The sequence below is a fragment of the Vidua macroura genome, chromosome 17 (genome assembly GCF_024509145.1).
Source record: "Vidua macroura isolate BioBank_ID:100142 chromosome 17, ASM2450914v1, whole genome shotgun sequence".
Lineage (NCBI taxonomy): Eukaryota > Metazoa > Chordata > Aves > Passeriformes > Viduidae > Vidua > Vidua macroura.
Genome location: NC_071587.1, coordinates 7,007,077 through 7,033,048, shown reverse-complemented (window position 1 = coordinate 7,033,048; position 25,972 = coordinate 7,007,077). Strand labels below are relative to the sequence as shown.

The 25,972-nt window shown below is 46.2% G+C and overlaps 2 protein-coding genes across 8 annotated transcripts; both read right to left on the bottom strand.

Moving 5' to 3' along the window:
* Positions 1 to 617: 617 nt before the first annotated feature.
* On the bottom strand, positions 618 to 6,173 carry SLC35C2 (solute carrier family 35 member C2). 3 transcript variants are annotated; one of them, XM_053993121.1, is made up of 9 exons: positions 5,907 to 6,173; positions 5,681 to 5,831; positions 3,980 to 4,043; positions 3,688 to 3,760; positions 3,363 to 3,531; positions 2,993 to 3,076; positions 2,488 to 2,663; positions 1,654 to 1,783; positions 618 to 1,509 (listed from the first exon to the last, which is right to left on the bottom strand). In XM_053993121.1, the coding sequence occupies exons 1-9, from the start codon at positions 6,021 to 6,023 to the stop codon at positions 1,388 to 1,390; spliced, it is 1,086 nt and encodes a 361-aa protein (XP_053849096.1). In that variant the 5' UTR covers positions 6,024 to 6,173; the 3' UTR covers positions 618 to 1,387. The 3 variants fall into 3 exon arrangements, with proteins under 3 accessions (XP_053849096.1, XP_053849098.1, XP_053849097.1); XM_053993123.1 differs by having other exon boundaries at positions 2,599 to 2,663; XM_053993122.1 differs by lacking the exon at positions 2,993 to 3,076.
* A 113-nt stretch (positions 6,174 to 6,286) lies between these two features.
* Positions 6,287 to 25,852, bottom strand: ELMO2 (engulfment and cell motility 2). 5 transcript variants are annotated; one of them, XM_053993073.1, is made up of 22 exons: positions 25,632 to 25,852; positions 21,433 to 21,558; positions 21,258 to 21,298; positions 20,684 to 20,756; positions 20,307 to 20,357; positions 19,158 to 19,339; positions 18,265 to 18,364; positions 17,918 to 18,069; positions 15,163 to 15,241; positions 14,524 to 14,562; positions 11,593 to 11,643; positions 11,146 to 11,268; positions 10,426 to 10,560; positions 9,895 to 9,999; positions 9,707 to 9,815; positions 8,946 to 9,082; positions 8,569 to 8,732; positions 8,374 to 8,486; positions 7,962 to 8,069; positions 7,546 to 7,632; positions 7,156 to 7,229; positions 6,287 to 6,636 (listed from the first exon to the last, which is right to left on the bottom strand). In XM_053993073.1, the coding sequence occupies exons 2-22, from the start codon at positions 21,508 to 21,510 to the stop codon at positions 6,436 to 6,438; spliced, it is 2,202 nt and encodes a 733-aa protein (XP_053849048.1). In that variant the 5' UTR covers positions 21,511 to 21,558; positions 25,632 to 25,852; the 3' UTR covers positions 6,287 to 6,435. The 5 variants fall into 5 exon arrangements, with proteins under 5 accessions (XP_053849048.1, XP_053849051.1, XP_053849049.1 ...); XM_053993076.1 differs by having other exon boundaries at positions 14,524 to 14,559; XM_053993074.1 differs by having other exon boundaries at positions 25,664 to 25,852.
* Between the last annotated feature and the right edge of the window lie 120 nt (positions 25,853 to 25,972).

Below are 25,972 nucleotides of genomic sequence, written 5' to 3'. Positions count from 1 at the left end.
GAAAACTAAGAAGCAAGATCAACAGAGAGACTGTTTAGTCAAAATGGCTCAGGCTCTCCAACAGAATATGGGAAGTTCACTTTAATACCCAGCTCCTGCCAGGAGAAAGATTGTACTGTTATCCCTTTGGGAAACTCTGTCAAGTTATTTCTACTCTAAAAACTACAAAAGCTAGCACTGAATAAAACTTTGAAATATGTGGAAATTCTGCCAAGCAAAAAAAAACAGCCACCTGCCCAACACCACTTGAGGCTTAGCAGCAACGAAAATGACATCTGAAATCCTGCTATTCCCCCTTCCTGGACTGCAGCACTACCTGATCCAATCAAATGGGGCAAAGAGGTAAGATTCTTACCAAAAGCCACAATACTAGAAGTCTTCTTAGGACATGGTGCATTAAGGCAGAGCAGTCAGTAAGTTCTCTTGGCTGGAATAAATATGAAAGGCTGCAGAACATCTCCCTAATTCTAGAGATCAGTGATAGCTGGGCAAGTGTTTTGTGTGAGAGGCCTTATGGGCATGCAGTAGCAAGGTCAGTGGAGGACTAAAGGGAAAAAGGAGTTGAGAAGACAATGACCTCTGCTTGATGAAGCATAGGTACAGAATGTACAGACAAATGCAAATCAGAAAAGTTTATTTAAAAACCAAAAAATCCCCCCCTCAAAATCCCACATAGTTTTTGATAAGCTTATTGCTCAAATTAGATCTCCTGTGACACTGCTCATTCTCCTCTTGGCCTGTAGCACCAGAAGTATTCTTGCATCCCTGTCTTCCCTCCAACCTACATCATCTGGAAATGTTCATCATTTTCAACTGGTCCCAAATACCAGCATTTAATTCTCTCCTTACTATGCACACAGAACATGGAAGTCCCCAGGCACAAAAGGTCCTCACTGGGACAACTCTAGGGATGATTCCATCAGGATGGGAATTCCTAATTTGCAGAAACATAAAAAAAAAAAAAAAAAAAAAAGGGAAGGTGTATCTACCTTCTCCTTTGAAGTCAAAAGCTAACCAGCAGTAAAATCATCCCTGAACCACTCAGCCTGCAGTCCAGACATGCCCATGTTCATTCTACAGCTCATGGTCTACATTCTCAGTAAACAACCTTCAGGATCTCCTAATGGACTTTTTACAGCTTTTCCCTGTCTCAACTCACTATTCTGCACCCACTGAAGCAGGGCTTGTCTTCCAAGGTCCTGTGAAAGGGATATTGCCTTTTCTTGTGCAGCATCTACAGATTCACACTGTAGTAAAACAGCAGAATTCTCTCACTGGGCCCTGGCTCCGCTGTGGGTGGTCACAGAGACTTTTGGACCTTCCTCCTGGATAGCTGTCAGGCAGGTTTGGTAAGAACAGAGCAGGTGGCTTTGTGCTTCTTGTTCAATCAGTGCTGTTGTGGGGTTTCAACAACCTCTTCCTCTTCCTCACCATGTTCGGGGTGGCGCAGCAGCAGCTGCAGGTCAGGGTCAGAGCTGGCCTCTTTGTGTGGCTCCAGTGCTTTGTCACCTGCATGCAGACAGCCCCTTTAGTGACAAACTTGCTGGAGTTCCCACCAAACCTGGCAGTGTCAAGGAGCTGGAACTAGACACAGCTCCTAGTGAAGCAATGAGAAAGCCTACAAAGAAAGAGAAAGGGATTTAAAACAATCACCTTTGGAATTCATGGCTTTGAGAACAACGTGGAGGGAGATTCCTAACAGGCAGACAGCAAAGCCCAGCCAGTTCAAGAGGCTGAGGCGGTCTCCCAGTAAATGTGTGGCCAGGAATAAAATGCAGATTTCCTGTGGAAACAAAAAAACATGACAAGTGGCAGGGCAGGACCTGAAGAGATATGCATGAGACATTTTACAGCTGAAGCCTAGATCAAGATGTCAGGCTGCTAAATTTCTATCAGCACATTCTTTCATGCACACAGAGTTCTAAAAACAGTTTCTAGAAACAAACAACCTGTCAAACCAGGATGTGGGATTTTAAGTCATCTGACTGCACAGCTCAGCTACAGAGGAATCTTACAACTTCTGGATCAGAGAGATTTCAAATATCACAGTTCAGCTCAAAGGTATGTGTGCTGGACTCCTCTGGGAAGGGGAGGATGTGCAAACTAGGCTACAGAGATAGCTCAAACCAGTGGTTTGGTCATATGCAGGTTTGATGCAAGTGCTTGCCCTTCTTACCCCTCCTCTCTTCCACACCATGTGCTGCTCATGAGAGCAATGTCTATGTTTTAGTCTAGCCCACATTCCAACAAAGTTTGATCAATAATGGTATTTTTTATAGAACAGCCATTACTCTCTGGCCCTTTGCTGTCAGAGGCCAAGAGACTTCACTGCAGATACTAAAAGGTGAAGCATCAAGCTCCTGTGCAAGGAGAACAAAAGTAACAAGCTATAATTTCTAAGGATCTAAGCAAGCTCCCACCACATAAAGCCCAATAGGGATGACTCAGTACTTGCCTTCTAGTATTAGCACAGGAACCATGCCTTACCTTAAAAATGCCAGCAATGGAAAGGGTGAGGCTAGATGTTCTGGAAACCAAGAGGAACTCAGAAAAGCCTAGACCAAAGGCAAGAATTCCACCCAAGAACAGCTTCCCTACCAGAGAGAACAGCATTCCTGCTTCATGGAAACGGAAGAGCTTCTCTGATATGGACAAAGGAAGGCCTAGGAACAAGACAATGAGTAGCAGAATACCATTCCCAGCTCCCAGGATTCCTCTTAATAAGATTGATGGGGTGGGCTGCTCACATTCCAGTATGAGGAGGATGTGGAGCCAGTTCTTCACAGCCCTTACTTCCACAAGTGTGGCAGGCTACTATTTCTATGCACTCTTTAATGTCCTGCCAGCATAAGATAAATCCAGGTCTCAAACTACTTTGCAGAGTTCATAGTTGTTCACTTATCTAAGTGAATGATCTCGAACAACAAACTGGTAAGCAATCTCCCAACCACTCTATAAAGCTATCCCTGCTTTCTCTAATGAACTCACGCACCCTCAAACACCGCAAAGAGTGGGAAGAGCCCCAGGAACATGAGCGGCTGCAGGTGAAACATGATATCAATGGGATTCTGGAGCCCTGAAAGAGGAGAACCAATAACAGAGCAGGCAGCAACAAAACAGGGAATAACACAGGTCCCAGAGCCTTTATTAGCACCATTCCTAGACATACACCTTATTTGTGATGCCCACACCTGTGCTGCTGCAGACACCAAGCCACCTTCATTACCCACCAACAGATATCCCGTGCCCAAGGTTTCAAACACCTTCCATGAGATGTTTTGTTTCTGCAGCAAGGGCTATCACCTCTCCTTATTCCCCTCCCTGTTACCAGCACCACCACCCCCTCCTAACACCCCACATACCCAGTTCAGCCTTCTGCATCAGTATCTGTGTGAGAGTCCAGCGAATGCCCCCCAGGAAAGAGGCACAGAGCACCAACACAAACCCCTGTGCATTGAACTGTGTGGACTTGTAGGTGAACATGAAGAGTCCCCCAGCGATGAGCAGAACCACCAGCAGCAACGTCACTCTCTGCAGGAGAGCAAACACAACAGAGACAGGCACCTCCTTCCTTTCAGATTCACCCACAGAACTGCATCATTCCTCTGCTTACATGTTTCTTGTACACGCACTGCCTATGTCCTTGGGTCTGACCTCCCTCCCTAAAGCATTGTGTGGGACTCTTACCATTTCCTCTAGCTTGAACAGCAGTGAAAAAAGCAGGATGAAGAGAATGGCAGAGGATTTGGTCATTGTGTAGCTGTAAGGACCAAAATACAGTGTCAGACTCCTTGAATGTAGTTCTTCCCATCAAGATACTATTAGGAACCATCAGCCATTTCTACAGTGCTACCAGCAAGCTGACACAGACCCTGCATGCTGACCCCTCTAACCAAACACCTGTTCAAGAAACACACCCTGGCAAAGCACTCTCCAAACCCCACCAGAGGCTCCCAAGGAACGTGGTGTTTGTACTCACAGGGAGACAGTGACATACAGGAAGCTCCAGTTACTCAGCCCAATATCCAAGGAAGTTGACAGAGCTAAAGAATCAATGAAAAAGTCCTGAAGTTAACAGTCCTCTGTGACATTAAACAAACCCACCACAAAACCCTGCTTCATGGCCACAAACATGGACAGCAGAGCAGACCCAGGGGAAAAAACACGCTTTCCTCAAGTTAGTTCTTCAGAACCAACGTAACTCAGATATTCTCAGCTCTTCATGTTTCTGTCCTGTTCCCTGTGACTCAAGTTGGGCTCAGCATTGCACTCACTCAACATGCATTACAAAAAAGCCAGAAATAACTCTTGCTCTCCCTGTGACTGAAAGTGATTGCAGATTTGCATAAAGTCTTTCTTGAATGTATCAGGACATGATAACTTGTAAGTCTGAGGGCCACTGCAAGAAACCTGAAGAAGCAACAATTATCACCACACAGCCTTAACCTTGGTGCAGCTTGTGGTACAGTCTATTCTCCCTTCTATGTAAGTTTCCTACCACAGGAAACAGTGTTACTGATCCAAGGGCAGGCCATGCTGGAAGGTAAAATTGCTGCAGATGTGGAGAAAGCTTTTTTCAAGAAACCATGGGGCATGTTATGTAAGGTACTGCAAACCTTGCCAGAGATCATAGACCAGATGCTGTTCTGTGGGAGCCAACACAACACACAGCCAAAGAACTGCAGTAGTTACAGTTCTGTGCTCCGAGTAGGAGCTTCACTCCTTGGTCTCAGGTAGTTCTGTGTGCCATGAATGATGAATTCTCTACCAAGCTCCACCTTGAGAAAGATGAAACGCATGGCTTGATACTAACGTTAAAGAGAAAATGTTACTTGCAAACACAACTTATTCAAGGGATTGCAGAAGGTTCTCTGTGCCAGTGACTCCTTCAGAAAGATTAATTCTGTGTGGCCTCTCCCTATTCTTACCTATCTTTGTAATGAGCAATGTGGTATGTCTCAGGCTGAAGCTTTAAGTAGTATCTACACCTGCTCTACACCTGGTAGGGAAACACGGGGGCTGGAGCGATGGCTGCACCCCCTCGCTCACCCTGTCCCAGGGGATTGGCCCCGACCACACCAGGCAGACAAGTGGCTCTGGAAGCGGCCAGAGTGCCACGGGCACCCCTGAGCAGCCTCACAGAGACACTGAATATGCTGAGTTGGAAGGGACCTCACCACTCCCTTCAGTGAGTCCAACTCCTGGCCCTGCACAGGACACCCCAAGAATCCCACCCTGTGCCCGAAAGCATTGTCCAATTACTTCTTGGACTCTGTCAGTCTTGGTTCCATGACCACCCCTCTGGGGAGCCTGTTCTAGTGCTCAACTACCCTCTGTGTGAAAACCTTTTTCTAATCTCCAACCTAAACCTCCCCCGATTCAGCTTCTTATGTTTTCTTGGATCCTGTCACCGGTTACCAGAGTGATGAAATCAGTGCCTGCCCCTCTGCTTCCTCTCGTGAAGACTCTGAAGACCACAATAAGATCTCCCCTAAGTCTCTACTTCTCCAAGCTGAACACACCAAGTGACCTCAGCCGCTCCTCATAAGGCTTCCCCTCCACTCCCATCACCATCCTCGTGGCTCTCCTCTGGATGCTCTCCAACACCTCAATGTCTTTCACATATTGTTGTGTCCCAGACTCGTGGCCCGCTCCCGTCCCCTCCCGTGCCCGGCCGTACCTGCGGGGGCGGCCCGGCGGAGGCAGTCGGCCCAGGACAGCGCTGCCCGCGGCCGCCCGGAGCGGCAGCGCGCCAGGGCACGGGCGAGCGCCGCCAGAGCGAAGATGAGCAGCAGGTGCAGCAGCGTGACCAACAGCGGGAACGGGAAGCTCTGCGGGACCGACAGCCGCTGTCACCGCCGCCGCCCTCCGCCGCCGCCACCCCGCACCGCCCCGCCACCCCGCACCTTCATGAGCCACTTGTTGTAGAAGGTGATGCCGATGGAGAAGCCGTAGTAGAGCAGCACCAGCGGCGCCGCCAGCGCCGCCCGCCCCAGGGCCGCGCCGCACGGCCCCGCCGCCATGCGCCCGGCAGCGCGCCGGGGCAGCGAGGAGCAGGAGGCACCGGGGATGGGGACGGGGGGATGCCGGCGACGGGGCCGCGGCAGGGCAGGGCAGGGCGGGACGGGGGGGCCGCGATGCTGAGCGGGCCGTGGCGGCGGGGGAAAGCGGGGCCGCCGGTGACGTTGCCCGGCGGGGCGGGGGAACGAGCGACGGTGGCGGAGCGGGGCGGGCGCGCAGCGGTGACGCTCCGCGCAGGGCGGAAAGAGGCGGAGGCGGCGGCGGCGAGGAGCGCTACTGGTTATTATTGGAACCGATACAAAAGGCGGGCGGCGCCGGGGCCCCCGGCCCGAGCCCGCGGCACGGCAGCAAGCGGCGGCCCCGGCCGCACGGCCCGGCGGGCTCGGTGCGGGCGCCGGCGGCAGCGCGGGGCCCTCAGCCGTAGTGGTACACGAAGTCGTAGCTGCTCGGCTCCTTGGGGATCGGCGGCGGCGCTTCGGGGATCTGGATGTTCTCCAAGTCCAGGAGCCTCAGCTTCATTTCCATGCTCAGCAGCGTGTCCAGGTCACTCTTGGTCAGCTCACTGGACATGTCCTTCCCCAAGAGAGCATTAAGCCCATCAATCCAGATACAGTACTGTGGAAAAGAAGGGGTCATTCACGACTCAGGCATAAATGATACCTTATGTCGAATCTTTCTGTCCATGCAAAAATTGGAGAACTTCAAGACAGGAAACGCTGGAGTGAGTTAATATATAGAGAAAAAAATCCCACCCCCAGCTCTAACACAGTGCCCACTTCCAATAGATGTTAAAAGCCTAGAGGAAAGTGTGAGCCCATGGTTGTACTAGAAGGACAAGAGTTTCTACTGTGGCATAACAAATGAAAAAAGTAAACCTATTCTAGGCATCATAGGAGGAAAAAAAGTAGCAGTCCAGACTAGGGGAAATTAGTGTGGGATTTTTTTTTCTTTTTAAATGAAATGGATAACTAAGGGGAAAAAAAAGATGGTTCATACTAAGCATCAGCAACATATTCTAGGAATGAACCTGGTGAGTGACAGCCTGCTCGAGTCTCTAATGAGAAGCAACTGATCCTTCTTAACCTCTGAAGTTAATTGCTATATATTCTACTGCTTAACCACTACGCTTCTTACCTCATATTTATTAGGTGCAATGAAGTTCAAGGTCTCATCGGGATCGTACAATATGGAGAAGGCCAATTCTAACACTTCCTAAATGGAGAAGAATCTTTCACTCACCAACTGAACAGAACATTACAGCACCTTCTGTCTGCCACCCCAAGAGAGCTGCCTTGCTGCAGCTCAGTACACTCTCTCATACTGGTATGGTGAGCAATTCTGAAGAGACTACAGCACGATCATGCTTACAGCTCACAGTCACAAAGGAACACGAGGAAAGGGCTCAGACAGGAGATGGGGTTATACACAACACACCTGCAGTGGGGGAGATCATTCACTCCTGTTGTTCGTTTCCAATCTCAAACACTACAGCATTAGATATTAATGACTGTGAAAAGGGAGCACTTGCCTTATTCTGTTTCAGTGCACTTTTCTCCTTCATGTGTGGACAATCCTTCCCTGTGACAATGGCTTTGATGTCTGCAACTGGAACTAACAAGGAAAAAGTAAAACTCCCAAACAGGCAATTCTAACCAGAAAAATACATAACTTTTTTTTGTCTTTGCAACTGAACACTGTTTGGTTTTTTAGCTCGTTAGTGCAGTTTTTCAAAACACATTGCCCGTGAGACATCCCTGCAGCTGGCTTTTAAAAAAGAACTATCAAGTAATTCCAAGTTTTGAAGAATTTGGGCAAGGACCAAAAGTTGGTATCCCCTTAGTCAAGGCTTCAGCCTTGTGTCTTTCATCTTTATCTAGGATTATATTCAGCCTCTAGACAGCAGAGCACAGAAGAGTGCACAGCCTGTAATCAGGACTTACTTTTTTCTTGTAAAGATTCAAAGGTCACTTCCCCCTGGGCATTATCTTCCAGGTCTCCATAATGTAGCACCTTGTGATTCAGAGCCAGGCGACAATACCAGAATCTTTCTGGAACACACACAAGTAGAGTAAGCTGAGCAAGATCATTCACATAAGGTCTCACAGCCACTATGTTACAGCCTCTCCACCCAATCCATCTGCTCGCCCAGTTCCTCAGCACAGCTTCTTATTCATGAGGGGATAGCTGTATTCTTAGAAATGCACTTTGGGCCATTCCAAACTACTAGCTGAAATGGACAGCCAAGTAACCAGCTTTTCTTTCTGGCAACATGCCTGCTGACAGATTAATTAATTAGATCTTATTTGCTACAGCTCTTCACATGAAAAAATACAGTAGACACTGTCACCTTACCTTGTCTTCTGCGATTTCCAATTTTCCTAAAGCTACTTCCCTCACAAAGCCTGTTCAGGCGCTGCTGCTTTATCAGTTCCAAGATCTCAGGCTGGATTTTCTCTCTCAGCTCCCTGGCAATCAAATATAGAAGAGTAAGCAGAAAATGGAGATAATGGCATGGATAGAAGGCAACTGTTTTTGTTAGGCACGTACACAATAGGTGGAGACTGGAAGTCATCTTGGCTCATTCTCTCAGACTGGCGTAGCCGCAGAATCTCAGAATAGCTCAGGCTGCGCAGTTTGCTCTTGAACTGGTCCAAGGAGTTTGGTTTCGAGGGCAGAGCCCTTGTGATCTGTTCCCTAACAACCTGCATAACCTAAAGAGGTGGGACAGGAAGAAAAACAAGTCACTTTCTTGTTGGCAGCAGGGTATCAGGGCACAGCCCAGTGGCAGCAAAGAACTGACATGGTATAACCAGGGCCAGGAGTATCAGGCTTCTGCGCCCTACTCCTTAACCAAATGTACAGGCTGAGTGAACATGTGCTGATCAGCAAAAGATTTTATAAAAATATCTCTTCTCCACCCTGACCTTATTAAAATCTTCTGCTGTCGCCCTCATTTCTTTCCAGGTCTTGTTCAACAGCTGGATACAGATGGCAAACAGCTCCTCAAATGCACGGTCATGGGTGAAAAACATGGGGTGATAGTCATTCCGGCCTTCGTTGGCTTCAGAAAGAAACAAACCACAGCCATGTGAGCATATTGGACAAAAAGTACTAGGAGTAACTAAAGTCCACTACAGTGACAGACAACTGATGGTGTGCAACAGTACTTACTCCAAGAGATTAAGACAGTTCAATACTTTGTCACCCTATAGTTTATTGACAACAGCAATTCTCCCCACACTTCGCCATGCAAACCTCTATGACTCATGCCCCTTTCATCCTGGTCCCCTAAAATAACTGCTTGCAGTGTTTCCCACCTTCCTCTGGTGGAACTTCTTACAGTGGTTAATTTTCTCACAATGCTGTTTTGAAACTGTCAGAGCTAACAAACTTTTCCCAAGTTCATGATGGTTTCAAGACTATTTTTTTTATACAGCGCCCTCCTGAAGCTCTGGGAAGTTGAAGCTTTCTGCTTGTATCAGTTTTTCAGGAGAACCAGAGTGCACACACCAAAATTACTTTATTTTGATAATGGTATTATCACTCAGACATCAACTGTGCTAACTCCAAGCTTGCCCTTTCCTTACATGGCAGAAGTGAGATCAAGGTACAAATGCTTGTGAATATCAGTTTCTAGAAGCATCAGCCCAGCAGCCTGCAAAGCTGGGTAATAAATGGCACTTACGGAGTTCCCCAACTTGCAGGATCTCACAAAGCATCCTGGTGAGCTCAATGGCACTGCGCCCAAAGGGACACTCATGTTTATCTTCTCGGCTGCTGTTCTCCAGAACAATCTACAAGAACAGGATGCCACACACACTAAGAAGAGCTGCTAAGGTGTTGGCATCTGTAAAAATCAGCAGCTTCACATACCCTGATATAGGTATCCTGATGAAATTTGGCCAAGTAAAGCATGTTGTCCAATGCCAGCATCCCAGGAGGAGTCTGTGTAAAATCCATAGCTGGATTGATGTGATTCTGTGAAAAGAGTGTGTAGAAAGAACCCAAATGAATTAGCTCAAAGGAATTGTGTGAGAACCTTTTCCAAATGAATTTTAAACCACCTGTCCATCAAGCACTCCCTCACATCTATCCAAGAGGTAACCCTGAAGACCTGCTGACAATGCTATCTGAACTTTCTAGAGGAGAGGCTGGTTCCAAGTTCTTCATAGCACAGGTGCATACGGTAAGGAAATACCTCCAGAGAATGCCTAATGAACCCTTGCATTTAACCCATCAACAAGTTCATAACGATCTTCCCCAGGAGTGTGAATGTAATTGAATCTCTGAACTCAGATACCAAAGTAAGGTAAAGGAAACAGCTATTTCTGTTCCTTATTTCCCCACAGCTCCTATGGAGATTGCTCAGATTGCCTTGACAAGGTTTACAGTCGAGATGCATACAGTGAATCCCAGCATCTTGTAGTCCTTGGTGTACATGGCTTTGCGTTTCTCTGTTCCGCTGCCAGGGACGGTGTTGCTGTCAGACTCTGCATCAAATGCAATTCTTCTCAACTCAAATATGATGTCTCTCTGTGCCTGAAGGACAGAAGGCAGGGAAATGGTGATGTGATCAATCACTACAGTATTTCCACACAATGAACACAGATGCCAAAGGTCATTAACACTATGCACAGAGGCAACCCATTTCAAAATGGCAAGCTTCAGTACAGTGGGTAATTCGAAATATTTGTTTGCATTTTTCTTTAACTGCAAGTTTAGTTACAGGCAATTTCTAGGCATTCAGGTAATACTGTGGCACTTCTTAAAAACTGTAATACAGCAGAGTAACAGACACCTTAAAAATGCCCAGTTTTCCTCCTACACTGCAAGCAAATGGATAAAATGATGTGCCTGCCATAGAGGTAAATAACCAGTTTGACAGCTGGCATCACACTGGTAAAGAAAGGAGTATATGACTTCCAGTGCCCACTTACATCTCAAAGTCCCACAGAATGCAGTAGGATGGTCATGAGCATACCCTAATCTCAAGGTTGACAATGTGAAGGGCAAGTCTGAAACTTTATGTACCATCCACTGCAAATTCCATAGCACTAGGGAGCTCAGGAATACGGCCCCTTGTACATGCTATTCTATGAGATCTTAGTCAGCTCTAATAGTGACCTGATCATTGGGATCCATCTTGGTCATCATTCTCTCTTCCAGGAGATTAAAGGTCAGGACCTGCAGGACGTAGAGCTGATGTGCCATTTCTGTTTTAATGGGGCGGTTTCCTCTGATCACATGCTGCAAAATAAAGGAGAGGGTAGAAATTAAGAGAATGCAAATAAAAGCTGAGGTATTAGCCCTAGGCATATGCCAGACTGCCCCCGTGCATCTCTCTATATGAAAATTCAGTTGTTTAACCTTCATATTCCACCAGAAGCATAATTATAATGCTCGGCAAGAGCAGAAAGCAGCATCCTGGTAACTCCCTTTTGAATAAGTTTTACCTTTGAAAGAGTCACTTTTCTGCAAGTGCCCTGAGGGCAGTAGAATTTACACTATGCGTAAGTGAAACCTCCATTGAGAGGACATTAGGAAGCACTTTGTCATTCCAGATATACTTACGTTTAGGATTATAGACCTCAGGTGCTTCTGGGCAAATGCATTAGCCATTTCCTGTTGTGGAATTTAAAGACGAAATAACATGAGTGAAATATAAACAAAAAGCCCACACTGTGCAGAAAGGAGAAAATGGAAGAAGCCTATGAATTGGAGATAGCACTGGCACACAACAAAGTGCTTTTCTACAGACCATCAATTTAGCATAGCATCTCACCACAACTCATAGATGGCTTCACTACAGAACATCACTAGTGTGGAGAAAGCCACTAGCAGAGTCAAAGCACAGAAGCAAATTTAGCTTAATGCTGGACATCAAATGGTACTTCACTATTAGGAGATATGGCAGCAGGGAGCATATTGTGCATTGCCCAGGAAAAATCTGCCATCCACAGGAGCTTCCTCCAATTAGCATTTCACAGCTTCTTATACCAAGGTAAACACCCAAGATAACAAGAGCTATGGGATGCAGGACTCAGGTCTCCTCCCTCTCAAAAACTCTCCCTCTGAAATTTATTTCCTTTGTCCAGTTTCTAAAGAGATGATCACAAATCAGCTTGAGGACAATTTGCAGAAGTATTTCAATTTACAAAAATACAGGCTAATAATTTTCATGCTTAGAGGAAAGCTTCCAGTTTCCCTCTTGACTGCATGGCTTCCTTCTCTAGATGAGGAGGGCTTCCCAAACATCAAGTCATGATGACAAACAGTCACAGCAGATGCAAGATGTCTTCAGTTCCAGCAACAGTTACACATGCATCTGCAAAAACCTAACCTGTACTTTCTCTGTGAATTGTGAAGACGCACTTTGTAACATACCAGTGACCTCATCACCCCTGCTAGAAGAATGGCACAAGTGCTAATGTCAAGGTGAATAGCATTAATTTGCTGCCATAAGCAAAATCTTTTGGGTAAGAAAAATGCGTTGGGCATTTTATCATCTGGAAGAAGTCCAAAAGAACTGACAGTCTGAGATCTCTCTTCACATTCCTGTGCAGTGCAGATTGAGAATTGGGAGCAGATGTGGAGTCTCAGACAATTGCACTCAATCAGCTGTACATTCTGAGTAATCCAAGACTTTCCAGCTGCTCATATCAACATCACTCTTGACAGAGCAAGAAGTCTGGTAAAATGTGTGCATTAACCTTGTTCAGAGTTCCTATTACCACTTTTGATCTAGACAGAAACCTCCTGAACCAAGAGAATGACTGACAGCCAAGACGTAATGGCTGCAAGTTCAGCAGCACTCATCTTACAACCAAAGTGAGTCAGTGCTTGAGTGGAAGGTATCTAAGGAGCCTCTAGATGAAGTAGGAGGTGCTTTCAGAGAGAACACGCTGCCCTCTGAGTCATTATTTTCTACTACTATTTGTGAGATGTAGTACTGAGAATAGGACAAGGCTCTGTTGTTAGGATTTGCTCATGCATGTGACACAAAGAATCCTTTCTCTGAAGGAATTAGATTGTACGTGGGATGGAGTTAACAGGTGACTGAAGCAGATAAAAAGTGGGAAGGACAAAGACAATCAAACAATTCTAAACAGCAAAAGAAGCATGAGCACACATACAGTCAAACCACTGCTAAGGGATCTATGCTCTGCTGAGAGTCCAGTAAGGCCCACTCTGCTGCTTGATGGTCATAGAAACACAGAATGATTTATGCTGAAAGGGATGTCTTGACTCTACACTCTAGATGTCTTGACCAGTAGAGTCCAACTCTACTGGTTCAAGCAATATCAGACTGATTTGGTTACCCAGGACTGTGTCCAGTCAGGTTTTTAGTATCTCCATTGATGGAGACTCAATCTCTCTGGGTAACCTGTTCCAGTGTTTGACCATTCTCATATTTATGTCGTGTGGGTGTGCACGTTTCATGTGGAATTTCCTGGGTTTTAAGCAGGGCCCACTGCCTCTTGTGCTGTCAGTAGGCACAACTGAGAGGAGTCAGGCTCCCTCTTTTTTATTCCCTTCCATCAGATATTTAAACACGTAAGACCTCCCTGAGTCTTCTCTTCTTAAGGCTGAGCAGTCCCAAATCTCTCAGGCTCTATTCATATGGAAGACACTCCAAATCCCTTAGACAACTCCATGGCTCTTTGTGGTTATTTGGACTGTATTCAAGGGAGGGGAAAAACATGAAAAATCCCTTGGAATTTTGTTTGCTATGAAGTCTACTGTCTTTGCTGAATTACCAACAGAGGAATATGATTTTTCTTATTTTCATGTATTAAGCATATCCATTAATTTTAGAAATTATGTAACATTTATTGAGATGGCAGTTTCCATTCTGAAGGTGCTGCATCCTTGAAAAAAAGTGGAACATTCTCTGTGCCATGCAGAAAACCAAAAAACCTACCAGTATCTCAATACAGAAGGTTCCAAATCAAGCTATTAACAAGAATGGTGATTTCCTTGGAGTTAGCACAGGGCAAAAAAACATTCTTACACTACAATTACCATAAGGGAGAAGTCACAAATTAGGCAGAATTTATGCTCTAGCCCTCAGTCAGCATCAAGTTTCATGACTGCTCTTCACAGCTCTATCTTTAGAAGGATGCAGCTGGATATGAATCTGTCATTAACACAAGTGAGATTTGGGCTATAAACTCATGCTGCAGTAAGTTTAAGGAGATTCAGATTGCTAAAGGCCTTGTTCCAGTTTTACAGTTGGTTCACCTGATCAGTCCTGCAGTATCAGTTTCCTTTTATGACCATCTGTATGACCTTGTGTGCCATTCAGGGTTTCTCCTGCTACTGATCCTTCTCCCCTCCACAGTCTGAGTGCATCCCCAGGAGTCCTCCCGCCCTTCTCCCTAGGTTCATCCACTCTCTGAGGCTGTGGGCATCATCCCTGGGACACAAGGAGGCACAGCTAGAGAAAAGCTAACATGCCTACAGGTCCCCTACATGACCAGCCCCCAGGCTTGAGTTACTTACAGTGATGGGCAGGTCTAGTGGGTTAAGCAGCTTGTCCTGCTGGCAGAAAGCAAAAAAAGGCACAAAGAGAAGCAGACAGGATTTAGCTTGGAGTCCAGGAATAAGGCACAAACAGGGCACTAGAGAAGAAAGGCTTAACACAGCAAAGCTACACAATACACACATATGCACGTCTTGCAGGTAGCTGAGATCTTGGGAGTTTCCTCAGAGCAGGGCAGTGTTTCATTTCTCATGTTTGCCAGCAGGAATATCCCTCTATGACTTAAGAAAGGTCACTTTTTGGGGGAGAGGGAGGTGGGTGTTTCTTTATTAAGTACATACAGCCCCAAGGAGTCTAGCCAGCCTACCTCTCCCATACACAATTAACTTAAAAAAACTTCCCATGCTGTCTGCAGGATTACTTCCTGTCTCTGAAGGTCTTTCAGAATCCTTTCTGAGCATGTCCTAAATATAGATGTGTGCTCCAGGACACATTATTAATGGGATGGTACTTTTTCTCCTCTGTTGCCATACTGAAACAGCCACTTAAGTTCTTGGCAAGGTCTGAGGTCTACCTTGCCCAGACAATATGATTTCTGAGGCATAAACAGCCAGGAAGCAACCATCACTCAGGTTTAAAGTCAAAAGGCAAGAACAAACCTGTCTCTTGTCCTCAGGTGCCTTCAGGAAGAGGGCATTGATCAAGGCAATGGCATATGTCTGAATCTCTTGGTTAGAGCTGCAGAAAGAAAAAAGGGAGGCTTTTAAGGCAACAGGTAGTACAGAACATTACAGCTTGTTGTTTTACCTGCACCATGAGAACACTGACTACAGCTGTCTTGCATTTTCAACAGATAAGCAGGACTCATGGAACCTATGCTTATGATGTCCAACTCTTCAAAAGATTTGCAAAAACCTAACAGATTTCTGACTGATAGGTCCATTATCCAGTAGATAGAACAGACTGCAGCCCAGTACCAGCACAGTTTATTTCCAATGCTGCAACTATCTCTGTAAAATCTGGTTATGGTACAGTCTGCTACATGGATACAGCCTGAAACTGGTATGGAGCAAGTTATTTTTCTCCCCTATGCCAATGGAAGCCATCAAAAGCCAATGGAACTAAATGCTTCACTGCAGAACTTTTTCAGGTGCTTAGCCCCTTCCTAGCTTACACAGAGCATGTGGTTACACTTGCCATGTTCAAAACAGCACAAAACGAAGCTTCTAAATGCCAATGATATTCTTCTGTCCTCCTCCTGATATTCTGTCAAATGCAAGTTTGTTTCCTGCAATACTACAACTCTTCCTGGGGGGGTAGACTTTGGTTGCCAAGCCACTCTATCCCTCCCTCCCTCAGCAGGACAAGGCAGGGGAGAAAACAGGATGGGAAAAACTTGATATAAAGGCAGCTTAATAAAGCATAAGCAAAAAGGCTGTGCATGGAAGCAAAGGAAAACAAAAGATTTATTCTCTACTTCCCTTTAGCAGGTGATGTCCACCCACTTCCTGGGAAGCAGGGCTTCAGCACAGACTTCAGTTGCTTTGGAAGACAAATGTCATAGCAGACAACCCTCATCCCTCCCTTCTCTTAGCTTTTACTGTTGAGCAGATGTCATATGGTCAGTTTGGGTCAGCTGCCCCTCCCAAGACCTTGCCCAGCCCCAAGGGTAGTGGATGAGGGGAGGAAACATTGGAGAGAGAGTTCTGATGCTGGAGCACTGCTCAGCAGCAGCCAGAACATTGAGTTCTTTATCAACACCTTTTCAGCTCTCAGAGCACAGCACAGCTCTGTGAGGGCTGCCCTGGGGAAGTGAACTCCATCTCAGCCTGACCCAGTGCACTCCTGCATCAAGCTCTTCTCATGAACAGAAGTCCACTGTATCACCTAAATGAATATGTGTGCATGAATATACTTTTTTAAACATATTTTTTATTTATTTAACTATGCATGTAGAAATAAAAGATCTTTTTATAAAAGATCTAAAGCCAATACTTCTTTTAGCTTAAATACCTATTTTCCTCACTTTGACATATGTTTGGATAACAACCATATTCTTTCTTCTATTGCTCCCTTCCAAATCTTTTTCATTTTGGTCAATCTGCTGTACTTCAAACATGCAAATCTCCATGCACCATCCTAGGTTTTCCTTGGGCCTCCGAGCTGCACAGGTCTCTGAAGTCTGTCATTCACTTTTCCTCTCCTTTTCAGGGTTTCTTGCTCTTTTCACCACACTGCTTGCTTTTTTTGACAAAGCAGAACAATTTTTAGGTTAGTTTCTCCTCTTCTAACTCATCTCCTTTGGACTTGTTTCCATGGTCATGTTCTTCCAGAACATATCCTCTGTTATGAACTGTTCCCTCCTGATGGCCTTGCCAAGAAAACCACCAGCAAAGCCTGACTCACCCTCCACCTCCCTTTCCAAAATATTCCCTGCATGAATGCTTTCTTAAGTGACCATTTGTGTTCTGGAAGCACTTAAGCACACAAGTTGATGTCTTGAACAAAGATAATTTGCTTAAAAATCTGCACAAGTGTGTTCAATGTTAGGAGCAAATCTGTGTTTGACTAAACCAGAAATCATGAAGCTGAAAGAACATATATTCTTTGCAGAATAAAGATGCTGGAGTGTTCAGGAGAACTTGTTTAGCTTTTCTGTTAACCAAATTCAAATGTATAAGCATTCCAAGCACACAGTGACATTGATGCACTACTTTGTTTGCAGTATAATTTGGTTAAACTACTGTTCACTGATTAAAGAGCATCAATCACATCCACAAAGAGTGCTTTTCCATACGTTCAGAATTAAAAGGCTTGAGAAAAAACCTAACCTGTGCAAAGCTCTAACAACTACATGCAGCTTTTTTATAATGAAGAGTAGAATTGACCTAGACAAACAGCCCTAAGAGACAGATATTAATTTGCCAGTTTGTTTGGAAAGAGAGGAAGGAAATGAAGGGAATTTTTAATCCCTTCAAGCAAGAAAAGCAATTGTTTTCTTCCTTAGTATGCAGGACAAAACCCAGAAGATGATGAGCTCTTAGATTCTAGTGGAGACAATTTAAAGAGGGGTAAAAGTGACAGACAGCTGGATGCAAAACCTTTGGAAAGTTGTTCTAGTGAAACGCAGGTTTGGTCTTAGCACTGAACGCACTTGGACAGTTATTTAAAGCTAAATATCTTTGTTCAACACTCATGTGCCCAAGTTCTTCCAGAACACAGAACATATTTTTCTAGGATCTACTTTTTAAAAAAATCCATTAGCAATCTTAAAAGTTCAAGTAAGTTGTCATATTGGTAATGCTTAAAAAAAATATAATCTTTAAGTGTTCCAAATGTAAGAGGATGTATTTTTAAATAAACGAATAATCATAAAATTGGTATAAATCCCACCACTGCTGGGTGGACACTCACACTTGCAGGTGGGAAATGAGCTGCCCCACAGTGATCTCCTCTGCAATCTTCTGGTACAGAGTCTGGCTGTTGAGCACCATGCTCTCCAGGATGGCCAGGGAGCGCTGCAGGATGGACACGTCCACCATGGGCTGACTCACGTACCCTGCAATCTGAAAAGACATCAAGCAGCAGGTCAGCTGCTGCCAGCCAGGACACCTTGTGCTGAGTGAGCCAGGGATCAGAAGGGGGGGTGCACTGTGCTCTCAGACAGTACTCAGCTTCTCAGAGTCTTTTGGCCTTCCTGGAAGATGCACTAAAGCATGAAAAGAAATAATATCCAGGCAACCCCCTCCACCCAAACTCACCTGTTTGATGAAGGTTATGGAGACCATGTCCCAGGAGACAATACCGTGGTCCATGAGCTCCAAGAAGGCAGTCAGGGTGAAAGCCAACATCTCACTATAACTGAGAAATTGAAGAATTCAGTTATAAAAGATCTGTTGGCAAGAAAAAAAGCCTGTTCAAGCTGGATGAGAGAAAAATGTCACCACATTCTCCTAATAACACAGTTTGGCACCTGGGGGAGCAATAAAGTGCATGCATTCACGCAGATAATTTTACTGTTTTGTAGAAAGATATTTTATTTTTCCTGGTTACAAGCACAAATTAAAATTAGCAGCAGTAAGTCCCTAGTCCTGCCACCAGAGACTCACAATCACCAGGATCAGTACTTGGCTACTCAAAGGAGCAAACACATTTTCACATCAGAAAAAATAACTAAGGGAAGTTAATTGTCCTCTAAATATTGGGACCTGACTTGAAATAAAATGAAGGCACAGCATGAATTGTGGAAAATTTAATACATAACCACAAGACAGAAAGATAAAAGAGACTGAGGGAAAGATTGCAAAAAGCGCCAAAAATGTATTAGCTGCTAATATATAAGAAGAACTATAAATGTTATTACAGTAAGTCATCAAGACTTTAAAACTACTTTCAATGCAATATAACAACTGCAACAGAAAATCCACCTGAATTATTTGTACCATAGTTCACTGTGACTGTGCTTGAGAAAACCTCCAGAGCCAATCATGACTGTCTCCTCTTCTGCCTCGTGAGGTTTAGCAATGACTGGAAAGACTTTGTCTCCACAGACCAGTATTTGCTATAAGGTTAGTTGCTTAATGCCACTTCAGCAAGCAAAATAAGTCCCTTATTTGAGGCCTTCTCCCAGAGTCCTAGAATAAAGGAAACTTACTGGGATAGAAGCTTGGTCCCACTCTCCACAAGCCGCGTCAGCACTGTAATCCCTTCCATGTTGATGAACTCTGTGGCAAAGGTGACATCTGCTGAAAGTTTTGCCAGTTCCTTCATGGCATCCAGCCGGGCTTCCATGCTGTGTGACTGGATCCTCTCCATCAGCTGGCGAGCTGCCCTGGACTGGCAGGAAAGAGGGATGGTGCCAGTTACAGACCAGGCACCTGCAGGCTGAGTCCTGCCAGCATCAGCATTCTGTCAGAAGCCCATGGGTGGGCAGGGAGAGCAGAGCCAGGGTAGAGATAGCAGCAAAGTCACATTCAGTAGCTGCAGTCAGCAAGTCTAAGACAGACTAAAAAAAGGCTTCTCTCAGCAACAGTTACAGCCAAGCAGGAGGTGAGTAAAATGCTGTTTTGCATGTTAGAGCAAATGCCTGTTTTTCTCCTCGCTGAGGTGAGTGGAGGTGGGTATAGAAATATGGAGCAACACCATTAAAGAAATACAATATTGATAAAAAGTCTCATAGATTCAAAGAGAAGCATGATCTCATTTTGTGCATTCACAAGACATTCTGTAAGATTTCTCAGACACAGATCACTGATATCCTCTTAATTCCCTTCTGCCCAAGTATCTTCTCCCAGTCCTACTCACCCTCAGCTCTATGCCAAGACACTTGCACAAAAAAAGGTTTAAGAATTTAAATAAAAAGAAAGCTGCAAAAGATGACTTTTGAGGGCACAATAGCAATAATTCAGCAAGAACAACCTCCTCTTCATCAAATGCGTCTCTATTTAAATTTTTATCATTCAGTCACTGGAACTGTTGCTTTCTAACTGACCATGCTATGTGCACTCATATTGAGCATGAATTTGTCAGGTGTCTCACTGCATCCTAATCCAGGAGATGCATTAAAACTGCAGACTGGATTTATGGACAGGAAGTCCTATAAAAGGGCAGAGCATCCAAAGGAAAGATATACACCACAGGCAGGATGGAAAACAAAGAGTGCGTGCCTCACTGCATGGAAGGGCCCACAACAAAGGTACCCCCCCTGCAATTGGGGGAGAAGGAGAAAGAAAAGCCAAGAGGTAAGAAACAGCTCACCACCATGGAGAGTTACTGAGAAACAGGGAGGTGAGGAAGCATTTACCGGGGAGACTGCCAGCTGTAGGATAGTTCCATTCTTGATGTCACAGCGAGTCTGGAAAGAAAACCCAAACTTAAACTGCGGAAAAGTGTGGGGGGAAATAACCCAGCTGGATCTCCAGTGCACATCTGTATGCACAGTAATGTCACACAACCCTGCTGAGGGTACTGAATTTGAGTGCCTGAGTCCCCACACCTACAGGCATGCAAAGGGAGCAGAGCAAAGCTCCTCTGTTGAATGGCACCATTTGAGTCTGAATGTCTCTGACAGCAGAGATGCTGCTCCTCAAGGGTTAGTGCCAGTATTGTTCCATGACTGTAGTCCAAGACATTTTGGACTCTCACCCAGGGTATCAGCAAACTGCTGCCTCTCACACTGACCTGCTCTGTGATGTACAGCTGAGGACCATCAGCATAACGCAGTGTGTAGTACTCTGGGTTTGGCAAAGACCACCTGGAAGGAAGAAGAAGGATACATTAAGCACCTCTGTCCTCTTTCTTCTGGCTGTCAATTAGGAAATGGAGCTTGAACCCAGGAAGTTGCAAAAGAACTTTCAAGCAAAGCTTTAGAAGGGGAAATTAGGTCTCCCAAAGAGGGGAGAAAACTCCTCTTGAGGACAATGTGGGACTTAAGCCTACTCTAAATCAACTCTGTGGAGCACCTGAACAGGCCTGCACTTCAAGAACAGCAGGATGGGCCAATCCTCAGAGAAACTGACCCTAAGGCATACAAATGCACACACTTAGAATTGGAATAAAAATGGAAGGCCCCGATTTTCCAGCAGAGCCTTTTCTTCACAATTTAAACCCCAGCCTATTCCATGACCAAAACCAGCAGCAGGCAGCATGGACTGTGCTAGCAGCACATTAACAAGCAGCAGACTTCCACAGTAACCCAGCAAGATTTGTCAGCAGGACAGACTTTCTCCACAAGGATTCCCAGAGAACTACTCACCCATCACAGACCTCCTTGATGATGGATGCAAGAGGCCTTTTCTAGAACAGAAAGAGAGTCCTCAGTAGCCGTGTTCCTCTCAATCAGAAAGGAATACTGCCCATTTCTATGCTTCCCACATTCTAGTATCAATGCTGGGGTGCTTTTCCTCCCCCATCTGGTTACCAGGTCTCACCTGATCTATTTCCAGCAGCTGGGCATTGGCACCTGGCCACTCAACAGCCACTTTCACAATGTCTGAAGGTGGTGGCATTGCTCCAGACTCCTCCAGGTGCCCTTACAACAGCATACACCTCCACACCTGTTAAGAGAAAGGACAGTGAGCATCTTCTCTGAAAACTGTTTCACTTGCTACACTGGATCTACACCAAGCTTTGAAACACCTAAGAAAACCTTTGAAACACCAGAAAAGCCTTACGGTTTTCTGGGCCTGACAGGGACAAAACACCCAGTATTAGCAGAGATCAAGGCCTCACACAAACAGCATGTTGTGAAATTGCATGCCCAGCTTCATCACCTGAGAAATACTGCTGAGAGCTTGTTGGGGCACTCACAAGAAGGAGAGTCACTGATCAGCAAAGCCCCATCTACCACCCACTGTCTGTACTGGGAGCTCAGGCTGCAGGACTACTACAGTAGCAGCTCCCTAAGCTCAGCTGCTGTCTGTAGGTGAGAGCAGGAACAGACTGTCCAGGTAGCCTCCCTCCCACAGGCTGGGGTTTACTCATCCCCATCCAAATTTCTTAGATAACCTGATCCACTCAGGGTACCCAAACAAGCTCTTAGGCAAAGCTAGCTTTATCCTATTCCCTTCCTGTAATAGCATAAATCCAAAACATGAGCATCCATCACAGAAAATAAGGTAACAGCATTTGCTCTGGAAGTCTACCTTTCACTTCTTTATCTGCCTTTCAGAGCATAAGCTTGTGTTCAGGGTTTGGTCCCAGTCAGTTGTCAGACACAGTGGTTTTTGCCCAAAAATTTGACTACATGACCTCCTGCACTCCTATGACAGCCAGACTTGGTCCACTCTACTATCACCCACCAACTGGGAAGTATCTGGCAAGCCAGATTCAGAATTTCATTATATTCTGAAAAGCCTATCCCAATTCACAGAGATGGCTACAAATCAGTTCTCTTGGCCTTCTCTTTCTGTTTGAGCACCAATACCACAAGTGGCTTGTATTTTCTTAAAACTCATTAAAATGACTGTAAGACTAAACACACCTCATGCAGAAAAGTGCCAGTCAAGTTAGGTTCAAAGTAACATCTCCAGCCTTTCAGATAAGCAGCAGACATTAACTGACCCTAGAAAAGCAGCAGACTCAGGGCACCAAATCAGGGCAATTACCAGTATCCAACCAGTACTCCCCAAAGAGCCCAATTTGTATGACAACCCCAGACCTGCAGGTTTCCATCTATTAAATCTAGAAACAGACAGGCAGCTCCCAAATGGTGTGTGATTTCCACTCACTGCTCTCCAGCAATTAAAGGCTATGGTGGCCTAAACTGAAAGCCTGAGAAACATCAGTCCTGTGCAGAAGCACACCCTCAACATCCCCAGTACCCAGCCTGTAATAACTGAACAGGTAATTACCTCTCCCACGAGCAAGCCAAGTCACAACCAGAAAACATCTAAATCTACTCAATGTTCAAGACACAACAAATACACAGTGAAGAGACAAGGCTCAAAGATTAGTCCCTGAGTATTAAGAACTGAATTTGCAACTTTTAAAACTAATTTACCCATGAGTAATTATGCATGAGTAGTTAGCATCTAATTACCACTTTTCCCTTCAGCCTCTTGCAGTACAGTCATAGTCTTTTATTTGTATTGCAAGTGGCAAGTTGCTACTGAAAAGTACAAGGAAATACAGCACTTTATATGCCAAAACAAAGCATATTTCTGTTTCTAGAAGCCTTTACAAATCTCTAACTTGTCTTTTCCCACCCAAAGAACACGCCTCATTCAGAGAGGGGAAGTGCCCATTAAAACAGAAATGCTGATACAGGGGAAATCCTGCAGAAATCATAGAACATTTAGGTTGGAAAATACCCTTTAGGTTGTGAAGTCCAACCATAAACATAACACTGCCAAGTCAGCCACTAAATCATGTCCTTAATAACCAAATAAATATCCTGTTTCATCCTCAGAAAAGTACTGCAGAGGCATACAGCACCAAGAGGTCATCCACTCTACCTGCAGCTCCTCTGATATCCTCACCACCTAAACCAGGGATGAACCAAGTTGTATTGTACTACTTTGGTATCTCCAAAAAAAAGCTCTCAGCTGTATACAAATGCAAAGTAGCTCACCACGATATTTAACACTTATTTCTGCCCCAAATTTCTTCCATAAATGAGCACCCACTCAAAGACTGGCAACCATGCTCCCTATTCCAATCAGTATTCAAGGCACGGCAAATACACAGGGAAAGAATCAGAGATTCAAGACTCTGAAAAATATCTTCAAGGTATTTTTTTGGTTTTGCACAGCAGCACCACAGAACAGACATCACAGGTATCTCTACCAAGGCAGAGATCTGAACACCAAAGTGACTTGGCTCAGGAGAACCCAGAGAAGCAGGAATTAAAAATTTAAAAAGGTAGGAAACTTTTTAGAACAGTCTTGGTCAAACAATGCTTTGAAGGACCAACACAGATCGATAGTTCAGTAGAAGCAGCTTTCCAGAAGAGCATGACTGGACCATGAATACAAAGGGTACTTCAGGTCAGCCTCTTAACATAAGGTTGTCTGCCAAAGCATGCTTTGAAAAGATTTCACTGTGCATCTGCAGACAAGAGGGTTGTCAAGATGTTTGGTTGTACAATGGATATTTTGCAGTGCAACAGTGATAGAGCTGATAAAATTGTTGAGAAGCTCTTGTGAAGAAGTACAGACCATGATGTTGCGTAATTGTGTTTATCAGTCAGTCACTTATGTGCATGCTCTCACAGCACATTCTTCTCAACCATGTGTAAACAATTTCTCACAGTTTCTACAGAGAGACAGAAGCCAAGCTAAAATCATCAAAAATTAATTTGGTCTTCTTCTGCAGAGTGAGATCTGTCATATAAAGCAGTGGTGCAGGGGTAGCTGCAGGGCAAGGAAAAATCAGCAGAGCCACTAAAAACGCACTATTCAAAAGACTTCTGAGAAGCTGCAAGCTCAAACAACTACAGTATTTTAAGCAGAATTTCCCTATTCACAAACTCAATCTTCTTTTCATTACAGATAGAGAACAAAGTGTGCTGCACACAGAATGAAAATGAGGAGGATGAAAGAACATTCTCTGAAAAAGAAAAGCTGCCTGGTAGAATCCCCCAGTCAACAAGCAAATAGCTGCAGCTTCTGAAACCTGTAGATGCGACAAAACACCCTCAGCAGTCCTCAGCAAGTCCCCAGATGGTACCAACTGGCCAAGCTAAAGTTGGAAGTGACATTGGCAGAGGGACTAATGGGACAGGTGGGCAGAGAAGACATTCCTTGGCCAAGTAGCATGAAAGGGTAGGAGCTAGTTGAGTCCAACCTGAAGGCTATGCAGTTTTGTTACCTCACACACCAAGCAATGAGAAACATCCCTCTCTAGATAAACCAGAGAAGCAAATGGCTCAGATTCCCTGCCTCTGGCATCCTGCATTCCTCCAAAGGCCTTCCATGGCTGCATCTTGGCTGTAAAGCACTACACCTAAGGGCACATTTCAACACAGTACTGCAGAGACCATCTCTTGGCAAAGACAGAAACTGATAGCAACAAGCAAAAAGAGAACTGCTTTATTATGTTTAATCCGTCAAGTGACTTCAAAGCCGCCAGCCAGGCGACAACCCCTGAAGCTTGGCTTAAAACCCAGTTAAAGGCATTAAACAGTAATTTTTCTGCTAAGCACTGTCCGCGCTGTACCTCGGCTCCCGAGGGAGCACCGGCCTCGCCCCTCTCGGTGGCTGCCCCGCGCGGGCGCGGCCCCTCCGGGGCAGCGGGGGCGATGCTCCGGGAGCGCGGCACCGGGAGCTGCTCCGCTCCGGGGGCGGGCGGAGGAGCCAGGCCGGAGCCAGGGCCGCCGGCAGGGAGGGCGGTGGGCGCGGCGCCGCGGCCCGCCCAGGGAGGCAGCAGACCCGAGGCGCTCCGCCGACGGCAGCGCTCCCCGTCCTTCTCCTCATCCCTATCCCTGCCCACGCCCTCGCTCGCCCGCGCTCCCCCGGCCCCACCGCGGCCGCTCCGCGCTCCCGCGGCCCCGCCGAGGCGCTGCCGGCGCTGGCACCGCCCCTGGGCGCGTCATGCGCCCGCCGCGCTGCCATGGAGACCGCGGGCACCGCGGACACCCGACCCGCCCGCCCCGCCGCACCCCCTCGGCAGCCGAGCCAATGCCGCTAACCGAGCGTCCCTCGTCCCTGCGCCCCTCCTCGCCTCCGGGGCCGCCGCGGCGGGGCTCACGTCAGTTCCCCGTGCCCACGGTGCCCCGCCTCCGGGAGCGGCTGCGAGCGCCGGGGGCCCGGCGCGCAGGAGCTCATGCAGGGCAGCCGCTCGGGCTGGCGCGGGGCTCTGCGGCGGCGCCGCGGCCGCGCTCGGCTCCCTCCGCCCCGACAGCGAGCGCGGGGCCGCGGAGCTCTGCGCAGCCCCCGCCCCCGGGCGCGCCCCGCCCCGGGAAGCGCGGCCGCGGCGCGCCGGAACGGGCGGGGCCCGCGCAGCGCGGGCGGAAGTCGCGGAGGCCGCGCG

Coding starts and splice junctions, on each gene's coding strand:
- SLC35C2 (XM_053993121.1), bottom strand. CDS start 6,023: ATGGCGGCGGGGCCGTGCGGCGCGGCCCTGGGGCGGGCGGCGCTGGCG. Junction 5,832..5,906: donor ACAACAAGTGGCTCATGAAG/GTGCGGGGTGGC, acceptor TCGGTCCCGCAG/AGCTTCCCGTTCCCGCTGTT. Junction 2,664..2,992: donor ACTCTTTGCGGTGTTTGAGG/GTGCGTGAGTTC, acceptor TCTTGTTCCTAG/GCCTTCCTTTGTCCATATCA.
- ELMO2 (XM_053993073.1), bottom strand. CDS start 21,510: ATGCCACCACCTTCAGACATTGTGAAAGTGGCTGTTGAGTGGCCAGGT. Junction 18,070..18,264: donor CCATAACCTTCATCAAACAG/GTGAGTTTGGGT, acceptor ATGTCTTTTCAG/ATTGCAGGGTACGTGAGTCA. Junction 11,269..11,592: donor TGAGGTCTATAATCCTAAAC/GTAAGTATATCT, acceptor TTTATTTTGCAG/CATGTGATCAGAGGAAACCG.